Source organism: Talpa occidentalis, unplaced genomic scaffold (assembly GCF_014898055.3).
Source record: "Talpa occidentalis isolate TD23 unplaced genomic scaffold, MPIMG_talOcc4v2.1 talOcc4.2, whole genome shotgun sequence".
Classification (NCBI taxonomy): domain Eukaryota; kingdom Metazoa; phylum Chordata; class Mammalia; order Eulipotyphla; family Talpidae; genus Talpa; species Talpa occidentalis.
The window spans coordinates 111,520,573-111,539,862 of record NW_023602073.1 but is presented as its reverse complement, the minus strand read 5'-3'; the positions used below and the strand labels follow the sequence as shown (position 1 = coordinate 111,539,862).

General features: G+C 35.4%; 1 protein-coding gene across 5 annotated transcripts in view; it reads left to right on the top strand.

Annotated features, from left to right (window-relative positions):
* The window catches only part of CDK19 (cyclin dependent kinase 19), a 143,907-nt gene that overhangs the window by 111,318 nt on the left and 13,299 nt on the right, over nucleotides 1-19,290 (top strand). For all 5 annotated transcript variants that reach the window (XM_037520225.2, XM_054699110.1, XM_054699108.1 and 2 more), the window contains 4 exons: nucleotides 2,112-2,169; nucleotides 7,287-7,418; nucleotides 12,807-12,950; nucleotides 13,120-13,189. In XM_037520225.2, the coding sequence (XP_037376122.1) occupies nucleotides 2,112-2,169; nucleotides 7,287-7,418; nucleotides 12,807-12,950; nucleotides 13,120-13,189 (404 nt within the window). The remainder of the gene's footprint in view (nucleotides 1-2,111; nucleotides 2,170-7,286; nucleotides 7,419-12,806; nucleotides 12,951-13,119; nucleotides 13,190-19,290) is intronic.

The window sequence follows — 19,290 nt, the reverse complement described above, 5'->3', positions numbered from 1 at the left end:
TGTTCCCAACATAGTTTCCAGACGTATTCTACACCAAGCCTACATGCTCTAATCATATCAAAATACCTGTCACTTCTTCCAGCATGCCATGTCTGTGCTTCTGTGACAATGCCCATATAGGATTCGCTAAGCTTGAAAAATCATTTCTTTTATGCTTATCAAAAACTTAGTCATCCTTAAATTCATATGAAATCATCTCCTTCCTAAAAACTATCCTCATATTCACTGAAAAAAATAATTCATCACTGTCATTTTATTTTGCTATTTTCATAATCTATTTTTATTCTAAAAATTTCTTTCCCTACTAGATTTTAAGCTTCCTGAAGTTGGAGGATTTACATTTTATTTTTCTTTGTTTCATGAAAATCTTCAGTAAAATATTTTATATATATAATCTTTGGTAAATCATTGTCAAACTTGAATTTTGAAGATTTGGTTTTTCTCTGATGCTGTTTTACTCCTTTTACTCTGGTAAACTAATCTTTTCATGTCTTCAGTTGTTATACTTCAGTGACAGTAACTTTCAAATCCAAATCTCCCCTTTTTCCACTCCCTTGGATTGAGGCATCTCACACTACTCAAACTCAAAATATCATCTCCTTTTCTGTGTTGTTCCCCTCCACCTTTCATAACTTTTTAGTCTAAAAGGTACCTATCATTCTTCCAGTCACATAAACTCTAAGCCTTGGTTGCATCTTGTTCACTCTTTTTCTTAACCTTCTGACTTCAACTATAATCGGAAAGTTCTATTAATTTCTTCTTTAAAATATTATACCCCATTCCATACTAGACTCTCCATTTGAGCTGAGAGGACCTTGGGCTCTTGTCACTTCACACCCAAGCCCCTCTCTCTCTCCTGTAATTTCTCTGCCTCTAATATAAAGGCCAGGTTACTTCACATGGTGTGTTAGAGTATCTAGATTCTAGGTCATTATACTGCCCCCTCACCTGTGGCCAGACTCCCACTGCCCCCTCCCCTCAGTGCTCCTGCCCATCTTTAGCTCTGTTTCTCAGTGTCTGCACATGGGCACACCTTCCAGTGAGCATTTCTTTTAACAATAGAGACTCTCATTAATCACTTCCTCCTTTGAACTGCTTTTTTAAGTGCTTATTATTTTCATTGAAGCTTAATAGAGTCAGCAAATTGGACCGGATCTTAAAAGTAATCTAGTTTAACCTCTAACTCAGTCCCCTCTGTAACTCATACATAGTAGTACCTTCTTTTATTACATGAAACGTCTGATTTTTCTTTTCTACTTACAGAGTGAGCGTCTGGAAGTTAGGAATTTGGTTTTCTGTGCTTTTGTTTTTCTCTTAATTCTTAGCATGGTTATCACACTCACTTGTTTCCAGAGACATTAAAAATATGTTCATTGACTGATTAAATGAATCACGTACATTAAAGACAAATTTTTCTTTCCAAATAGTTTACAAAGGTGACTTACTTGTCTAAAAGACAAGCCTATAGCCACAGTTCTTGTTTCCAAATGTCTGTAAATGAGGATGCTTTAAAAGATGGTGGATACATTTGCAGCCTACTCTTTTCTTAATATAGCTTGGTATTAGCCTTAGTTTTTATTTTCCTACATCTTGAAATTATTTTTGGAATTTCTCACTTTTGCATGAACTATAACTGAAAAGGCATGTGAATTTTAATGGAATCTGTTGAATGTTGATCATGTTTCCCTACAGTTCAGAAATATTTATCAAGGGATATTTCATTTGATTAATTTAAATAAAGGAAATTATGTTGTGGTTTGAAATCTTAGTAAAATTTTTCAACCACAAAACTGTTGTGGGCAGCAAGTGGGCAGTTATAATTTGTGCAGGTTTTTTAATTATTACTGGTAACATCTGTGGAATAAATAGAAATAAATGATAGCTTTAATTCCTTTGTAATTACTTGTGTGCTATAATTTTGAAAGACATGTTTCCATAACAAGGATGTGTAAGTTAAGTTAGTGTTAACTTGAAGTATGTAAAATGCTTACTTATTTTATTATAGTTTTGATGAAAGTGTAAAACTGATAGTTTCATAATTTTTTTTTTTCATTTTAGAGCATGTCAAAAGAATAAACATAGTAATTTGAATGCTCTATTTTTATTTCTAGAAACCAGCAAATATCCTAGTAATGGGAGAAGGTCCTGAGAGGGGGAGAGTCAAAATAGGTAGGTAATTATTCCTAAAATAATTTATGAAGAAACTGAAGTGATGAAAAGATGGTTTCCCTTTTTAGTGCTCTTATTTAAGTAGTTAATTTTTAAATTGTTTCCACATAATATTTTTAGAAAAGATGCTGGGAAATGTAGGTACTTTCTGCCACCCCTCGGATTTATTCTCAGATTTAAGGTTCTATAATTCTCAGCTGACGCAGTTGCCAAGCAAGCCTGTAAAAGACTCATTCCCATGAATGAACACAACCCAGGCTTATGCCACAGCCACTGTCCTGCACAGTGACTCTAAAAGTAATACCCCTAATCTTACTTTGATCTCAGCCTTACCAAATGGTCTTTCCCTGAATATATCCCTCCACCCTGACCTGATACACATGGATCTCTCCTCCCCCTGTTTACAGGTGCAGTACCAGGTACCAACATACCCTTCCCAAATGATATGTATTTTTATAAACTCTTACTTGCCCGTAAGTAAGAGTCTTACTTACTGTAGACCCTTACTTGGTAAGACACTGGCAGGAGTCCTAGGGAAAGGCATTCTTTACTTGGAATGTAGGTGCTATTTTGAAAGACTGTGCAAGCTACCGTCTCTCTAAATCCAGCTTTCCTCCCCTGTAATATCTACAGTAGAGGGTGGTTGTAGAAAATAAATGGGGAAACATATGAGAATATTTATTATAATAAATCATAAATTGTTTATTTTGCTGACTCTCACGGGTAGGTACCATCCTTTATCGCCTTCTCACTTTTACCAGTGTCTAGCAAAAAGGACACTTAATAAATGCCTGGATGAAAAAGAGTAGGAGGGTGAAAGAATATCCTTTGCAACTCTGAAGGCTGTAAAAGAATTCTATATCATATATACCTATGCCATGGGGTGGGGGGAGAAATGAGCTAAGCAATGCTTTATTCTAATACCGTATAGAAGAAATTACATATATTGAATGTTCCATATATTTTGGAGGCTTTAAAAATAAATTTTCTTTCGTCAGTCTGCTTTTTTTGCTATTAGAATATATTTCATGCCAGGGTGATACAAAAATATCGTAACATCACTCACTACAAATTCATTCTGTCCTGCTTCAACCCGGTTAGCCTGCAGCTTGGTTTTCTACTTCTTCACTAATCCAGTTCCTAAAGAAACTTTTTTTTCTTGTTCCTTCCCCAATTTTTTTTAATAGAGGTAATCTGGGTTTATAAAGTATAAAATTCAGGCTGTAAAAGCTATTTTAAACCAACTCTTCTCTCCATATAGTTTACAAGGAGACTTATTGGTCCAAAAAGAAAAGGGAAAAAAAGCTTATTATCTATGATTTCTTTCTTTCCTAATATCTTCCCTTCTCTTTAAACCTCTACTCTGATTTTAACTGAAATTAAGAGTCATTTAAAAATACTGTTGTTAAAAACCTAGTAGCTGCTTTCCTTTCTTTGCCCCTTTCCTTCACATTCCTTTTCTACCATTCTCACTGGTTTCTACCATTCTCACTCACACTTTTTTTTCTTACAAGCATTTATGGAGTACCCTTTTGCTAATAAACAAAAGGTGAAAATGAAAGGGAGATAAAGAATGGTCCCTGTAAGAAACAGTAAAATAAAGTTGACTATACAGTGTGATACTTTCATATGTTACCTTATTTTTTTACACAACCACCCTCTATGTAGATATTACAGATATAAAAAATTGGATATAGAGAGGTTGAAGCTTGCTCAGCCTTTCAAAGGTAATGCTTGAATTCCAAGCCCGTAGTCTTTTTCCCTGCAAACACTGCTGGTGATAGCAAAGCTATCTGGTGTGCCTTCACTGACCACCTTTGTCAGCATAGTTCTGCCTTGGAAATAATCTCAGAGAATCTCCTTAAATCCAACCTAGTGCCCTTCCTAGCTCTTAAATCTCCTCCTGCTGTGCTTAAGCTTCTCATATTATAGCATCTCTGTTCTCCCTTTCTAAAGTTTCTCTTCTTTACCTTTATACATAGTCATCTTCACAGTTTTAAAATACATCTCATATCCATTTTGTTTTCTTTACCACTTGTTCGTCTCCCAACTCCCGCCCTTGTTCTTCTATTTCTAGAACTCATGGTATTCACACATTTGTTCCACTCACCCTATTTTGTTATAATCTGGCCTCTAATTCTATCCCTCTATTGAAACAGCTCTAAAAGGACACCTGTGACCGCTGTCTTATCAAATCTAATGACCTGTATTTAGTCACCATTTTCCTTTACTGCTTTAGCTATGTGTTCTTTTGACCATTCTGATCTTGGGATTGTCTTTTCCCTTGGTTTACTTGACATTTTATAATTCTGTTTTTCCATCTACCACTTTTGCTTTTTTGCTTCTCTATTATTTTCATTATTGCCTCTTATGCCAATTCACCTTCGCTTTAAGATTTTCTAGGCACTGCCTTGGGACATAGCCTCCCTCTACTATTACTTCTTTACTATTAATTCTTCTTTAGAGAATTGATAAACTGTGGCCTTAAATATTGGATACTATGAAAATGATTCTAAGATCTGGTTCTCAGATTCTACTTTCTTACACTAGCTAAAATCCTTCGCTCTATTTGGTTGTCCTGCTGACAACTTATATTCCACTGTTCCAAATCAAATTCATCATCTTCTTATACCTTCCCTTGTTTTTACCAGTCAGCATGTTTATCCCAGTCACCTAAACTTAATGTGTTCTCCATACTACTCTCAAAAAATTGTGCTACTCTTTAACATAAATTCTGTGTTCTAACAGTTTAGGACTATAACTCTGTCCAAGGTTACAGATAAAACTAGGCTTAAAAGTAAATAATAATTAAGAATAAAAATCTAGTGAATAGTCTAGTTGATTAAATTGCTTTTAAATATTTTAATGGTGTGTTGTTTTTAAATTAGTAATGACCTTATGCCTGTGCTTAGCACTTTAATATAGTTGGTTTTTTGTCTGGAAAGAAAGGCATGAAATGGAAAATACATTGTGCCCCTATATCTGAGCCTCTCCTTCCAGCAACCTAAAGACTCCCAAGCCTTATCTAAAATGTTCATGCCTTTTCAACCGTTCAGTGTTGCAGTCTTCAGAACCCAAACCAAGTTCCACTTCTACAAAGATTTATCAACCGTTGTTCTAGGTAAAACCATAAAAGAAACGCAGACCCTTCCCTCAAGGGACTTAGAGTCTAGTAGAAACCAGTAACAACTTTCCTTTATTCTAACAATACTTACGTTTTTTACTTTTATCTACTCCATGTATTTTGTCTTCTTACCTCTACTTAAGCTCCTTGATGGTACTTTTTTCCTTTTGCTCTTTTCTGTTATTTGATACTTCCTAATTAGTACTCACACCAGAATCTTACTACGCGGTTATATTGAACAACAAGTCGTTCTTGCATTGAACAACAAGTCGTTCTTACTATGCTATTGCAGTGTCCATTGCATTGAACAATTTCACTCATATCTGATTTTAGGAAAACAGTTGTTAGTAATGTTTAGATTAGTTCCCTTTTGTGTAAATTAGTAGTTACTTGAAAAAATGGTTTGGAAATCCTTTAAAGTATTTAAAACAAGAATATTTTTGTTTCCTCTGACCTTGATTTTTATCTGACAGTGCATAGATATGACTTATAACTATGGAAGAAGAAAATAGGGGGGAAATATTAACTTTAGTCTTTACGTAAAAATAAAATGGCTTTTCAGTGGGTAAAATAGAATTCCACTATATTACTTTGCCATTGATACTAAATATATAGTATTTCAAAGTAGGTATAATATCGGTAGTGATTTTGAATAGTTTTGTTTGCTAGAGGCAAATTTAATTAAACGGTAGCATCAAGACAGACTTCCTTGGATAACTTTGTTTTTTTAAGATCTGGATTCTCCTGAACATTCTCAGAAAGTCTTGTAAATTATTCAGACTCTAAAACCAAATTACTATAAAGTTTAATGTAAGTGAGATCATAGCATATTAGTTTTGTCTATAGTGAACATTTTATGTACTATTTGCATTTTATAGTACATTGAGACCCCCTTCTACAATCAAAATATCATGTGTATATTATATATTTCAAATTACAGATATCGTTCTTATGATTTTTGCCTTTGTGACATGCATTTGTATGTTTAACTTATTGGATGTCAGATCACTGGTTAAGAACATAGCTGCTAAATTGTAACAGATTTTGTTGGAATACTAGCATCTTTATTTATGATCCCTGTAACCTTAAGCAAGTTGCTTAACTGCTTGGGCCTTAGATTCTGTATCCTCAGGTGGAGAACAAAATACTAAACCAGGATTCTTAAAATGATTAGATGAAGTGATACATGATGTATGTGAAAACCATTTGTAACCCTAAAGTACATTATAGATATAAGGTATTAGTTGTTTATGAAATCTTAAGGAAAAGTGACAGTCTCCAGGACCTATTTTAATAATAAATGTTCTTTTGGGGGGGGGCGCATACCTCTAATATTTAAATCAGTTAACCTTGGTATAAGACCTTTGTTAAATGCTGAATTATAACAAATTATCTCATGTATTCTGTATATGTTCTTGGAAACATGTATGTGATGTAATTATGCAATAAGTGGTTCTAGGTGAGAAGGTAGTGGAGAAGCCCTAGTTTGTAGCATTTGCTGTTTTCCATGATGCAAGTACTCCTATAGCCAGTTTCAAGCCACCAAGATGATGTCAGCAAACGCAGAGCTAGGAAAAGATGTATATAGATTGACTGTCATGAGTGGACTTCATTGTCTTTCAGCAGTTTTTCATTTAAAAAACATGTAGGATTATTGTTGTAAATGTTTCTGAAAGCCAGGAATCTGATGTCATAAACTGGATTCTAATTAAGATTCTAATTTGGACTCTTGTTTTTACTAGCCCGATGACCTTGGGCAAATCAGAGTATCTTTAAGCTTCAGTTACTTCATCAGTAAAGTAGGCCCAATAATAGTAGTAGGCACAATAATAGTGTCTACCTCAGAAGGGGAGATCTGGTGCATGGTGTAGGCCATTGGTTGAAGAAGGGAGGAAAAGATTGCTTTATAAGGTTAGTGGCTATTGTTATCAACTTTGCATGGCTCTAACAGCATGCCAAACTGAGTTTTATATTAACTTATTTTATTTTTTAGCTGACATGGGTTTTGCCAGATTATTCAATTCTCCTCTAAAGCCACTAGCAGATTTGGATCCAGTAGTTGTCACATTTTGGTATCGGGCTCCAGAACTTTTGCTTGGTGCAAGGCATTATACAAAGGCCATTGGTAAGTTAATCTGATATGTATTACTATTTTGCCATTGATTGATCGTAAGTACCAAATGGTATAATAGAGCAACTTTGTATAAAAACCTTTATATGTCTTTGTTCCAGTCCTGTTTTCTAGAGTTTACATTCTTTCAATAGTAGATTTAGATTTTTAACTGTATAGAAAAATATTTCTTTTAAAAGAAAAAAGTATTTTAGAGAATAGAGGTATATGATCCTGTTGAGTTGCTATGGAAACAGCAACATGCAAATTTTATTGTGCACTTACCTACTATGGATCAGAAGAACTAGAGAGATACTTCAGATTATTTTCTTTACAAGAAGAAAAATGGTAGTAGTTTGGTGTTGGAGAGAGCCCCTGCTATTTGGAGAAAAGTGAGTCAATTCTTATGATGATCAGATGGCAGTTTCACCAGTAAGGTAAGGAATACAGGGTCTAGGTAAGTAAGCTATGCTCAGGAACTTGCCATCTAACCTAGTTAAAAAAAAAAAAAAGTGAATAAGAAACCTGTTATAGACAACTTTTTGTTGGATTTAAATCTGCTTCTAATTCAGCCTTCAGAGATTGTGCTGCCTGGTCACTGGTCACTATAGTACCTCCAGAGGGCCTGGCAGCAAATTGAGGGAGTCAGAATAAGAGAACCCTCCTCAAATGTAGAGGTTTCCTTAAAGGAGGTAAAAAGAGAGGATAGGGAAGGAACAAATAGTACTGTTCATATGAAGGGTTAGTTCTGTAAGTCACCTGAATTTACTAAATGTATTTTGTTGTTGTTGAACTTTTTATTTATTGTATTAGGCAGATACTAGTTTTGACTACATTTAGCTGTTTTTGTTGAGTTCTGTTTAATAAAGTATGGGTATACAGTTACTAAATATAGACAAGAATTGCCCTTTCTATATTAAACCTTTGAAAAACCTGGCAGCACCAGAGATTACAAAAGAAATTCTTACATTTGGAAAGATTAGACTGATAACTAACTTATTCATAGGTAAATAGGGAAACAAAATTAAAATGTAATAATGTCTTCATTCAGGAGGTCTGGTTTCTGCAAAACTCACATACCCAGAGCACATTTATATTTTATCCAAGGATTCCAGCACAATGCTGGAACATTGTAATACTTCATAAATATTTCTGAAGGAATTTGTTAAATTAGTGAAAAAGCCTATGAGTAGCCTCAGCACTGTGAGGAAAAGCAGTATGTGTTTGACAGTAGAGATGAGGCTGAGTTAAGCCCATACTAAGACCCCTATCAGAGGCTGCCAAGGCCACACTCTGACAACAGACAGTGGCAGCTATCTGTGAAGGGTGAAAAAGAACTACAAAAACCAAATGGATGGAACTGAGTAGTGGTTCTCGGATTGAGGACTAAAAGTCAGGGCCTGACTCTGCCCCTGTTCCAATGAGTGACTTAAGTGTGGGGTCTTGTTTTGAAACTTTCAGAATTATGTTTGCAGTTAGATATCTATGTTGAGAAAAGTAAGATCTCGCAGACAATCTCAGAAGGCGCCAGAAGAGCGGAAGAGATTAAAAGTAAGCCAGAGAAAGGGAAAGTAACAAATGGTGCTTAGACATGATTGATAGTGAGATAACCCAAGGCCACGGGTTGGGGCACAGAGAATGTGATAACAGTAGAATCCTATATTTTTTGGGCTCTTACCAAGTACAGTCTGCATGGGGGTGGGGGCGGAGGATCCTGATAAGAAAAGGCAAAATCCGCCAAGATCTGTTTAAACTAAATTACTCTCCACAAGTCAGTCCCACTCTCAGAGATTCTTCTTCAGCAGATTCATGGTAGTAAAGCCCATGATTCTGTTATGTGTGGCCCACACAACTATGTGAGTCCATACTTTGAAAGGCACAGTTTTATGACTATTTCTTGATTAACTGCTTTACTGTTAAAATATAAGTAGATGTGGTTTTTGGAAATAAAGGTAAATGTTTATGAATTGGAAATCAACTGCATTTCTTATTTTCTCAGAACAAGGAGAACTGAATTTGAATTTTAACCAGCATGTAATTTAGTTGCTCAGTAAATGAGAATGTCACTTAAAGATAAAAGCATAGTTACTAATTTCGAATTTTAGTTAAGTCCCAATTATCTATTTTGGACACAAAGGAAAAAGAATAATTCCAAATCACTTGTCTTTAGACTTAAAATATATTCATAGCAGGCATGTAAATGGACATACCTTCACTTATTCTTACTGTTTTCTATACCTGGTTCATGTCATAAATGGGTATTCTATTTAGAACATAGAAAATAGAGTTTGATTATTTGATATCTGTGGAGATTTATGGAGTGACATTTGGGACAGTGGGTTTTAGGGGAGGAGACCAAGTCATTGGTAAAGGAAAGTAGAGGAAAAATTGCTGAGAAATGGGTAGAAATGATGCAAGAGTCAAATGATCATTTAAAGTTAGTGCTAGCCACTCCTAGGTTTTTACCCAAGGACACAGAAACATTAATTCAAAAGGGCACCTGCACCCCTATGTATATCGCAGCACTATTTACAATAGCTAAGCTATGGAAACAACCCAAATGCCCAAAAATAGATGACTGGATGAAGAAGGTGTGGTACATATATACACTGGAAGATTAATCAGCAATCAAAAAAAATAAACTCATGCAATTTGCAGCAACATGGAGGGAGCTGGAAGGGATCATGCTCAGTGAAATAAGCCAGAAAGAAAAAGAAAAATACCGGATGGTCTCACTCATAGCAGGAATCTAGAAAACCTAAATAAGGGACCAGGAAAAAGACTAATTATAATAAAGTAAAAATCAAAATCAACCAGCAACTATAAACCAGAGACACACTGCTGGGGTGTAGGGGGGAGAAGGAGTAGGATCAAAACAAGGGGGATGGAAATTGTATGGGGATTATAACCAAAATGAAAATGCATATACATTGTGCATAAATGAAAAATGATGTAAAAAATATATAAAATAAAATGTAAAAAATTAAAAAAAAGAAAAGTTAGTGCTAGCATGAGGTGGGAACCCTAGGATTTAACACTACTGTTATACTTAGGTTTCATTCTCTTGGCTGTTCACAGGGAAATCTAGATCCTGGTTCCTGTCTTTTGAATAGAAAACATGCCAGGAATTGGGATGACTAGCAACATATCATTAAGAAGATTAAATTAGGGCCTCCCTGGTGGCGCAGCCGTTGAGCGCTGGGTTACGAAGCTGCCTGCAGCCTCTGCAGCGCCGGTTCGATCCCTGGCTGCTCCCCGGCCACAAGAGGAGGGTCCCGCATGGCACGCAGACCTCTCCTGCCGCCCGCTGCTCCCCTCAGCAGTGTACTTCGGTGCTTCTGCCTGCTCTGCTCCCCGCTCTGGCTCTGGTGAATTCTCTTACCCTCCCACGCTTCTGACTGTACCCAGTGCTTGTATAAATAAATAAATAATTCTTTAAAAAAAAAAAAGATTAAATTATATTTTATTGCCTCTTAAGTTGGTAGATAATGGTGTAATAAAAAATAGTTGTTGAAGGATTTGTTCCTGTTATCCAGAAGGCCAACTTATGTGGGAGAAAACCATTTCTGAATGGAGCCACATATGTGAGACATGACTATATGGTTTTTTCCCACTTGACAATTTGTTTTATGAAATAGCTTCCCTCCCCCGCCCCCATCCCACTGCTCTATATGAATTGCACTAATTCCAGCTAATGGATATAATTAGACTTTTTCTTATTTAGCTTATCTTAGAATCTACTTTTAGTAGATTACTAAACACTATACTTTTGTATACCATGGTCTGTGCATTGTTATCCTTTAAAAAATAATTAAGCAGCATTTATTTAAATGTGAAGTGTGAATATACATCTCACAAAAATCAATTCATTTGTACATTTGGCAAAGGATTGTGACTACAATACTCTGTCTCAGAAGCTAAATTGCAGTTTTTCCTTTTTTGGAATGTGACATTTTGTGATTTTTACTGTTTTTTTCCCCTAATTGAAGTAGCATGTGTATGTATCATTGAAAATCAACAGGTTACTATACTACATTAAGTTCATCACTAAAAGTACAATTCTGTTCTTCCCTATGTGGTTTTTCAATGTGTAAAATACAAATAGAATATAGTTGTTCCTTGAAAACACAGGTTTGCACTGTGCAAGTCCATTTCTATACAGGTTTTCTTATGTAAATGTGATGTAAATTTATGGTATTGATGAGAGTATAGTACTAGAAATTTATTTTCTCTTCCTTATGATTTTCTTAAAAACATTTTCTTTTAAAGATACCTAACTTTTTTTTTTAAAGATTTATTTATTTATTTGTTTGTTTGTTTGTTTGTTTATTTATACAAGCACTGGGTACAGTCAGAAGCGCGGGAGGGTGAGAGAATTCACCGGAGCTAGAGCGGGGAACAGAACAGAGTGACGAAATACACTGCTGAGGGGAGCAGCGGTCATGGCAGGAGAGGCCTGTGCGCCATGTGGGACCCTCACCGGGGGCCGGGGATCGAACTGGCTCTGCAAAGGCTGCTGGCAGCTTCACAGCCCAGCGCTCAATTGCTGCGCCACCAGGGGAGGCCCTAAAGATGCCTAACTTTTTCTTGGGGCATGGAGTAGTGGGGTGGCCTCTAAGTGAATGTATTCAGATAACTTCTGTTTCCCCTAATGTCAAGCAGTTCCTGTATGTACTATAATTTATTAGCTTCCAGATCATAACAATTTGTTGAAAACATTTAAGTTGGTGACCTTTCAGAAGTTGAGTTTTTCCAAATGACTTTTTGTGGTCTGTACTGTATAGTTCACAACTCAGAAATTGTGTGTTCTAAAGGATGGATAGCATTGTGTTTCTGATTGCTTTAAAAGAATACAGAGCCATATTGGATCAAGATATTATTTCAGTCTATTAGATCTTGAGTATTACACCTTGTGTTAGATTATTGATTGAATACTGTGATGATTAAATAATCAATAGTGTTTTTTTAAAATGTTTTATTTTATATAATTCTTACATCATTTTTCATCTTTGTACAATGTATGCATTTTCATTTTGGTTATATTCCCCATACAATTGTACCCTCCCCGCCTTATTTTGACTCTAGTTCTTCCTCTCCCCACTAAATAATCAATAGTGTTTAGAAAGACTTTTGCCTAAATCTAAAGTGAATTCATTGCTTGCTAGATTGCATTTCCTAGGCTATCTTCATTAGGAAATTTACATGTGAATGTTTTTTATTTGACTTTTCAATCTGTTATTGATATACAGCTATTTCATAATTTGTATGTTTTCTTAATATACTTACTGTAATTTTGCTTCACTGGAAAGTATATTTTTATATGTAGCTTGTGATTATATCCAGAAAGTATAACCAAACAAATATAATAAATGTGTACAAAAACTTGTTTTTCTACCTTTGCAGATATATGGGCAATAGGCTGCATATTTGCTGAATTGTTGACTTCAGAACCTATTTTTCACTGTCGTCAAGAAGATATAAAAACAAGCAATCCCTTTCATCATGATCAACTTGATCGAATATTTAGTGTCATGGGGTTTCCTGCAGGTAATTTATTTTTCTTTTCAAAAATAACATTTGAGCTTTATCTCAAAAAATTCCTTTTCAAAAGTAAACTAAGTATTTTATGTATATGTTTTAAGCTAAAATAACTAGGATATTTTGGATAAAAGTAACACATTATTTCTTTTAACAATATTTAATTTTTTTTTGGAAGATAAAGACTGGGAAGATATTAGAAAGATGCCAGAATATCCCACTCTTCAAAAAGACTTTAGAAGAACAACGTAAGTAGTTGTCTATTAAATATAAGTAGTAAATTCAATGGAGATATTTAAACTGATCTTTAAAAACCAGATATAGATTATTATTTAAACCAAGAAGTTAGTTCTTAGTATATTAATTATGCCGGTGTTTTAAAGAAGATATTCCAGATGTTGTTAACATACATGCCAGGCTTATTTGACTATAGTATTTAACATCTTTTCAGAATTTAAAGATCAGTAGATAGTTTAAATGTCTCTCTTATTTTAGTATGATAAAGAACTCATTTCAAAGCTGCAACTATGCTTTTGTCTTGATCTGAGTAATGATTGGTGGCTGAAATACTGGGCTGTGCAACCAGGAAGAACGGAAGGAGGAACACACGGCCTGAGATTGAGGAAAACAAACTGGTGGAGACATACACATTGAGTAGAGAGGAGAGGAGGGTAAAGGTGGACAACATGAGAGGATTTTGCCAGGAATAGACTTGCCTAGAGGAAAAAATAGAAGAGGTTCTCTTTTGGGTAATTGAACAGAAAACTATCAGGGCAGAGTGGCTTATAGGAACAAAAGCAGCCATTATAAAGAAAAACAGACAATGGCACTAGTCATTTTTGGCCCCTCTATTACATGGTCCTTGATAGGATTTTTTACCTGTCTTCACATCTTTTTAAAAAAAACAAACAAAAATATGGTTAGATGCCCATTGTCAAGATCTCTTCTGTCCTCTCCTTTTATACTACACTGTCTGTTGTGAAAACAAGCGCTAATATGCTCAAGCTTCTGTCTTGGGCTCTTTTTTCACTCTGGACATCTTCAAAGCAGTCTCTATGATTCTCATGGCCACGATTTACCACCAATTATGCTGATAACTTGCATTTTATATGCTACTGAGATCTCTTTTCCAGATTTCAGACCCATTTATCTTATTGCCTTATGGAATCCAAACTTGAATGTTCCATAAATATTTTAAATCAGTGTCCCAAACTGAACTCATATCTATTCTCCTAAGCCTCTTCCTCTTACTTTACTTACTTTCTTAACAATTGGCTCCATGATTCACCTAATTGTTCAAGTCAAAAACCTGAGAAACTCCCCTCATCCATCTTTTATCACACTTTCCTCCATTTTCTCCCTCAGTGTCCAAACAATTTGTAATATCAAGTTAGTTCTTTATATATCCTTTAAATCTCTGTATTTTCCCCAACTACCCTGCTACTGTTATAGCCGAGACCACCACCATTTCTTCCCTAGAATCGTGTAGTAGTCTCCTAAGTGGTATTTCTACCTCCAGTCTTAATTTCCACTTAATGACTGGCCTGCAATCATTATCAAATGCAAATTTGGCCATGTTGATTTCCTAGTTGCTCTTAAATCACCATTGCTCTCAAGACCTTAAAATGGCTTACAAAGCATTGACTTTTAGATCCCCACACTCCTCTCCTAAACCACTGTCCATTTTGTATTCATCACAAATTTCTTTAAGGACCTCAATCACCCTGAGTTTTCTTTGACCTTTTACTCTTTATATTTATCCTTTCAATTTTTAGCTTAGACTTCACTTTTCTGGAGTTAGGTGTTCCCCTCTGTACTCTTCATCCCGTGCTGCCTCTCTCAGCACTGATCAATCACTTTGCACTATAATTATTGAATATAATTGAATACTTATCAGTATGGATCATGTCTATTTTATACACCATTAGATATACCCCCAGAGTCTGGTGCATAGTACATACTCATTAGTTACTTGTCAAATGGGTAATAATGAAAATGGTTTAAGTAATTAAAGATAAAGACCAAAATTTTTTTACATAAAATGATAGTCCTTTCAATAACCAGAAATAAAAGGAGTGAAATTAAATTAGAAAAGGAAAAGAACACAGACAGAGCACATACTTCAAAGCAATCTATTCTACCCACATAAAAGCAGGCTACTAATACTAAGACAAAAACGGATTTATTAAAAATTACCTAAGTAATACAGTACATAGAAGTCACTAAAGTAATATATAATAAAGAACAAAATCCCAGAAAATGTTGTTTCAAATGATATAAAAAGAAAAAAGATAGTAACTTGCTCTTTCCAAAGTGTCAGCTGTGATTAAAGGCAAGGTGAAAATAGAATTAAAAGAAAATCATTATGAATACTCATAAATATGATCTGATCCAATGCTTCATAGTATATATAAAGAGTTTGAGTTATTTTGAAAACTATTCAGCTCCTAAATCAGAAAATCTGAAGAGGATAATTCAGAAAGTGACAAAACAGTTTAGCTTAGCTTAAGTACTAGGAAAGATAAGGAAACCACAATGGTAATTGAGCAATAGGATTTCTTAAGTTCAAGACCTTTAATATTATAATAGAAACAAATAATTCTAGAATCAGGTTCTAGAACCTAAAATCTGAAGTTAACCAGGAAATCAGTTGATTCAACCATAGATAGATTCCATTTCTACATAAACTTTAAAGTTTTTCCATTATAGAACACAGTAGCTACCTTTCCAATAAAAATGTGCCTGGTACTAGAAGAATTTGTTTTTTAAAGATTTATTTATTTATTTATACAAGAACTGGGGCACAGGCCAGATGCGCAGGAGGGTGAGAGGATTCACCAGAAGCAGAGCAGGGAACAGAACAGGCAGACTGACGAAATACACTGCTGAGGGGAGCAGAGGGTGCAACAGGAGAGATCTGCTGCCACCATGTGGGACCCTCGCTGGCAGGCTGGGATCAAATCGGTGCTGCAGAGGCTGCGGACAGCTTCACAGTGCTGCGCTCAACCGCCTGCGCCACCAGGGGAGGCTCGGAATTTTTTTTAATTAATACACATAGCAACACCTAGTAATAAAATGAGCACTCTTACTTATATGCTACTAAGCATGAGTGCCTCTCAAACTTTAATATACCTACAGATCACTTGGAAACCTGGTTAAAAATGCAGATTCTGATTCAGAATGTGGGATAGAGCCTGAGAATCTGCATTATGCTAATCTGAGGGCCTGGTTTGCATAACTTTGAAATATATATACCCTTTGATCTGATAAATCGAAGATTCCTGTGGATGCAATCAGCAGCCTCACATGGCTAACCAAGCCTCACAAGGCTTACTATGTACCAGTCATGGTGCTGTGCCCTTTCTTTACATTTTCTCATATACCCCTCAAAACAGCTCATCTTTTCGGATGAGGCATCTAGACTTTCATAAGGTCAACTAACTGCCTACAATCACATAACTGGTAAATGTCTGTGTCAGGGCCCAGGAATCCCTGTTTCTACCTGTGCTCTGGTATTGCCTTCCTACCATGTGTACCACATTTATGTACGGGACCACCATTCATACCTGTTGTGAAACAAACACCATCAGTAACAACAAGATATATGCATCTACTATAAATAATAGATTTAAAGAACATCTGACAAAGGAAAATGTTTATAAAATAATCAATGAAAAGATCTACGACAATGTATGATTTCTTTTTTTTTTTTTTTTAGTTTCATTTATTTATTTATTTATTTATTTATTTATTTTAATATTAAATTTTATTTTTTATATTCCCCCATACAATTGCAAACGCCCCATTCTGACCCCAATCCTTCCCCTCCCGCCCCCCACCCCCCAAAAAGTGTCTCTGGTTCATAGTTTTTTGTTGATTGTGATTTTCACTTTCTTATATTCATTTTCCTGGTCCCTTATTTAAGTTTTCTAGATTCCTGCTATGAGTGAGACCATCCGGTATTTTTCTTTTTCTTTTTGGCTTATTTCGCTGAGCATGAGCCCTTCCAGTGCCATCCATGTTGCTGCAAATTGCATGTGTTTATCTTTTTTGAATGCTGAGTAATATTCCATGGTATATATGTACCACATCTTCTTGATCCAGTCATCTATTTTTGGGCATTTGGGTTGTTTCCAAAGCTTAGCTATTGTAAACAGTGCTGCTATAAACATAGGAGTGCAGGTGCTCTTTGGAATTGATGTTTCTGTGTCCTTTGGGTAAATACCTAGGAGTGGAATTGCTGGATCATATGGAAGCTCTATGTTTAGTAGGTCCAGAAATCTCCACACAGCTCTCCATAGTGGTTGGACCAGTTTGCACTCCCACCAACAGTGCACAAGAGTTCCTTTTTCTCCACATCCTCGCCAACATTTGTTGTTGCTAGTTTTTTTAATATGTGCCATTCTCACTGGTGTGAGATGGTATCTCATGGTAGTTTTGATTTGCATTTCCCTGATGACAAGTGATGTTGAACATTTTTTCATATGTCTGTTGGCCATTTGCATTTCCTCTTCAGAGAAGTTTCTTTTTAGCTCTTCTGCCCATTTTTTGACTGGATTATTTTCTTTGTTGTTGCTGAGTCTCATCAGCTCTTTGCAGATTTTTGTGATCAGTCCTTTATCATTAGTGTTGGGTGCAAAAATGTTCTCCCAGTTGGTGGGGTTTCTCTTTGTTTTTGTTATTGTCTCTTTTGCTGTGCAGAAGCTCTTTAATTTGATGTAGTCCCAGCTGTTTATCTTTCTCTTCACTATCACTGCTTTGGGTGATGTGTCTGTAAAGATGTCTTTGATGTGCAAATCCCGTAGTGTTTCGCCTATATTTCCTTCTATGTATTTTATGGTTTCAGGTCTTATGTCTAGTTCTTTAATCCATTTTGAGTTGATTTTTGTGTATGGTGTGAGGTAGTGGTCAAGCTTCATTCTTTTGCATGTAGCGACCCAGTTTTCCCAGCACCATTTATTGAACAAACTTTCTTTGCTCCAATGCATAGTCTTTGCTCCTTTGTCAAAGATTAGTTGACCATAAATCTGTGGGTTTATTTCTGGATTTTCTATTCGATTCCATTGGTCTGTATGTCTGTTCTTGTTCCAATACCATGCAGTTTTGATGATTATGGCTTTGTAGTATAGTTTGAAGTCTGGGAGTGTGATGCCTCCATTTCCTTCTTTTTTTTTCAGTAGAGCTTTGGCTATTCGGGGTTTTTGGTGATTCCATATGAATTTCATCAATAATTGTTCTATTTCTTTGAAGAATGCCATTGAGATTTTGATTGGAATAGCATTGAATCTGTATATTGCTTTTGGTAGGATGGCCATTTTAATAATGTTTATTCTTCCAATCCATGAGCAGGGGATGTCTTTCCATTTCTTTGTGTCTTCTTCTATTTCTTTTAACAGTGTTTTATAGTTTTCTTTGTATAGGTCCTTTACCTCTTTTGTTAGATTTATTCCCAAATATTTGATATTTTTTGTTTCAATAATAAAGGGGGTTTTTTTTGATTTCTTCTTCTTCAGATTTATTGTTTGTGTATAGGAAGGCTACTGACTTTTGCGTGTTGATTTTGTATCCTGCCACTTTACTGAATTGATTGATGAGTTGAATTAGTTTTTCTGTGGAGATTTTGGGGTTCTCTACATATATTATCATATCATCTGCAAATAGTGATAGTTTGACTTCTTCTTTTCCTATTTGGATTCCTTGGATGTCTTTCTCTTGTCTTATTGCTCTGGCTAGGACTTCCAGTATTATATTGAAAAGCAGTGGTGAGAGTGGACATCCTTGTCTTGTTCCAGATCTTAATGGAATTGCTTTCAGCTTTTCACCATTGAGAATGATACTGGCTGTTGGCTTGTCATAGATGGCCTTTATGATGTTGAGGTATGTTCCTTGTATCCCAAGAATTTCAAGGGCTTTTATCATGAATGGGTGTTGCACTTTGTCGAAAGCTTTCTCAGCATCTATTGATATTATCATATGGTTTTTATATTTCTTTTTGTTGATGTGTTGGATAACGTTGATTGATTTTCGGATGTTAAACCATCCTTGTGCCCCTGGAATGAATCCAACTTGGTCGTGGTGAATTATCTTATGGATACATTGTTGGATTCTGATAGCTAAAATTTTATTGAGGATTTTTGCATCAGTGTTCATTAGGGAGATTGGCCTATAGTTTTCCTTTTTTGTGTTGTCCTTATTCGGTTTTGTTATTAGTGTAATATTGGCTTCATAGAACGTGTTTGGTATTGTCCCTTCCTTCTCAATTTTTTGGAAGAGTTTGTGAAGGATAGGCACTAATTCGTCTCTGAATGTTTGGTAGAATTCATTTGTAAATCCATCAGGTCCTGGGCTT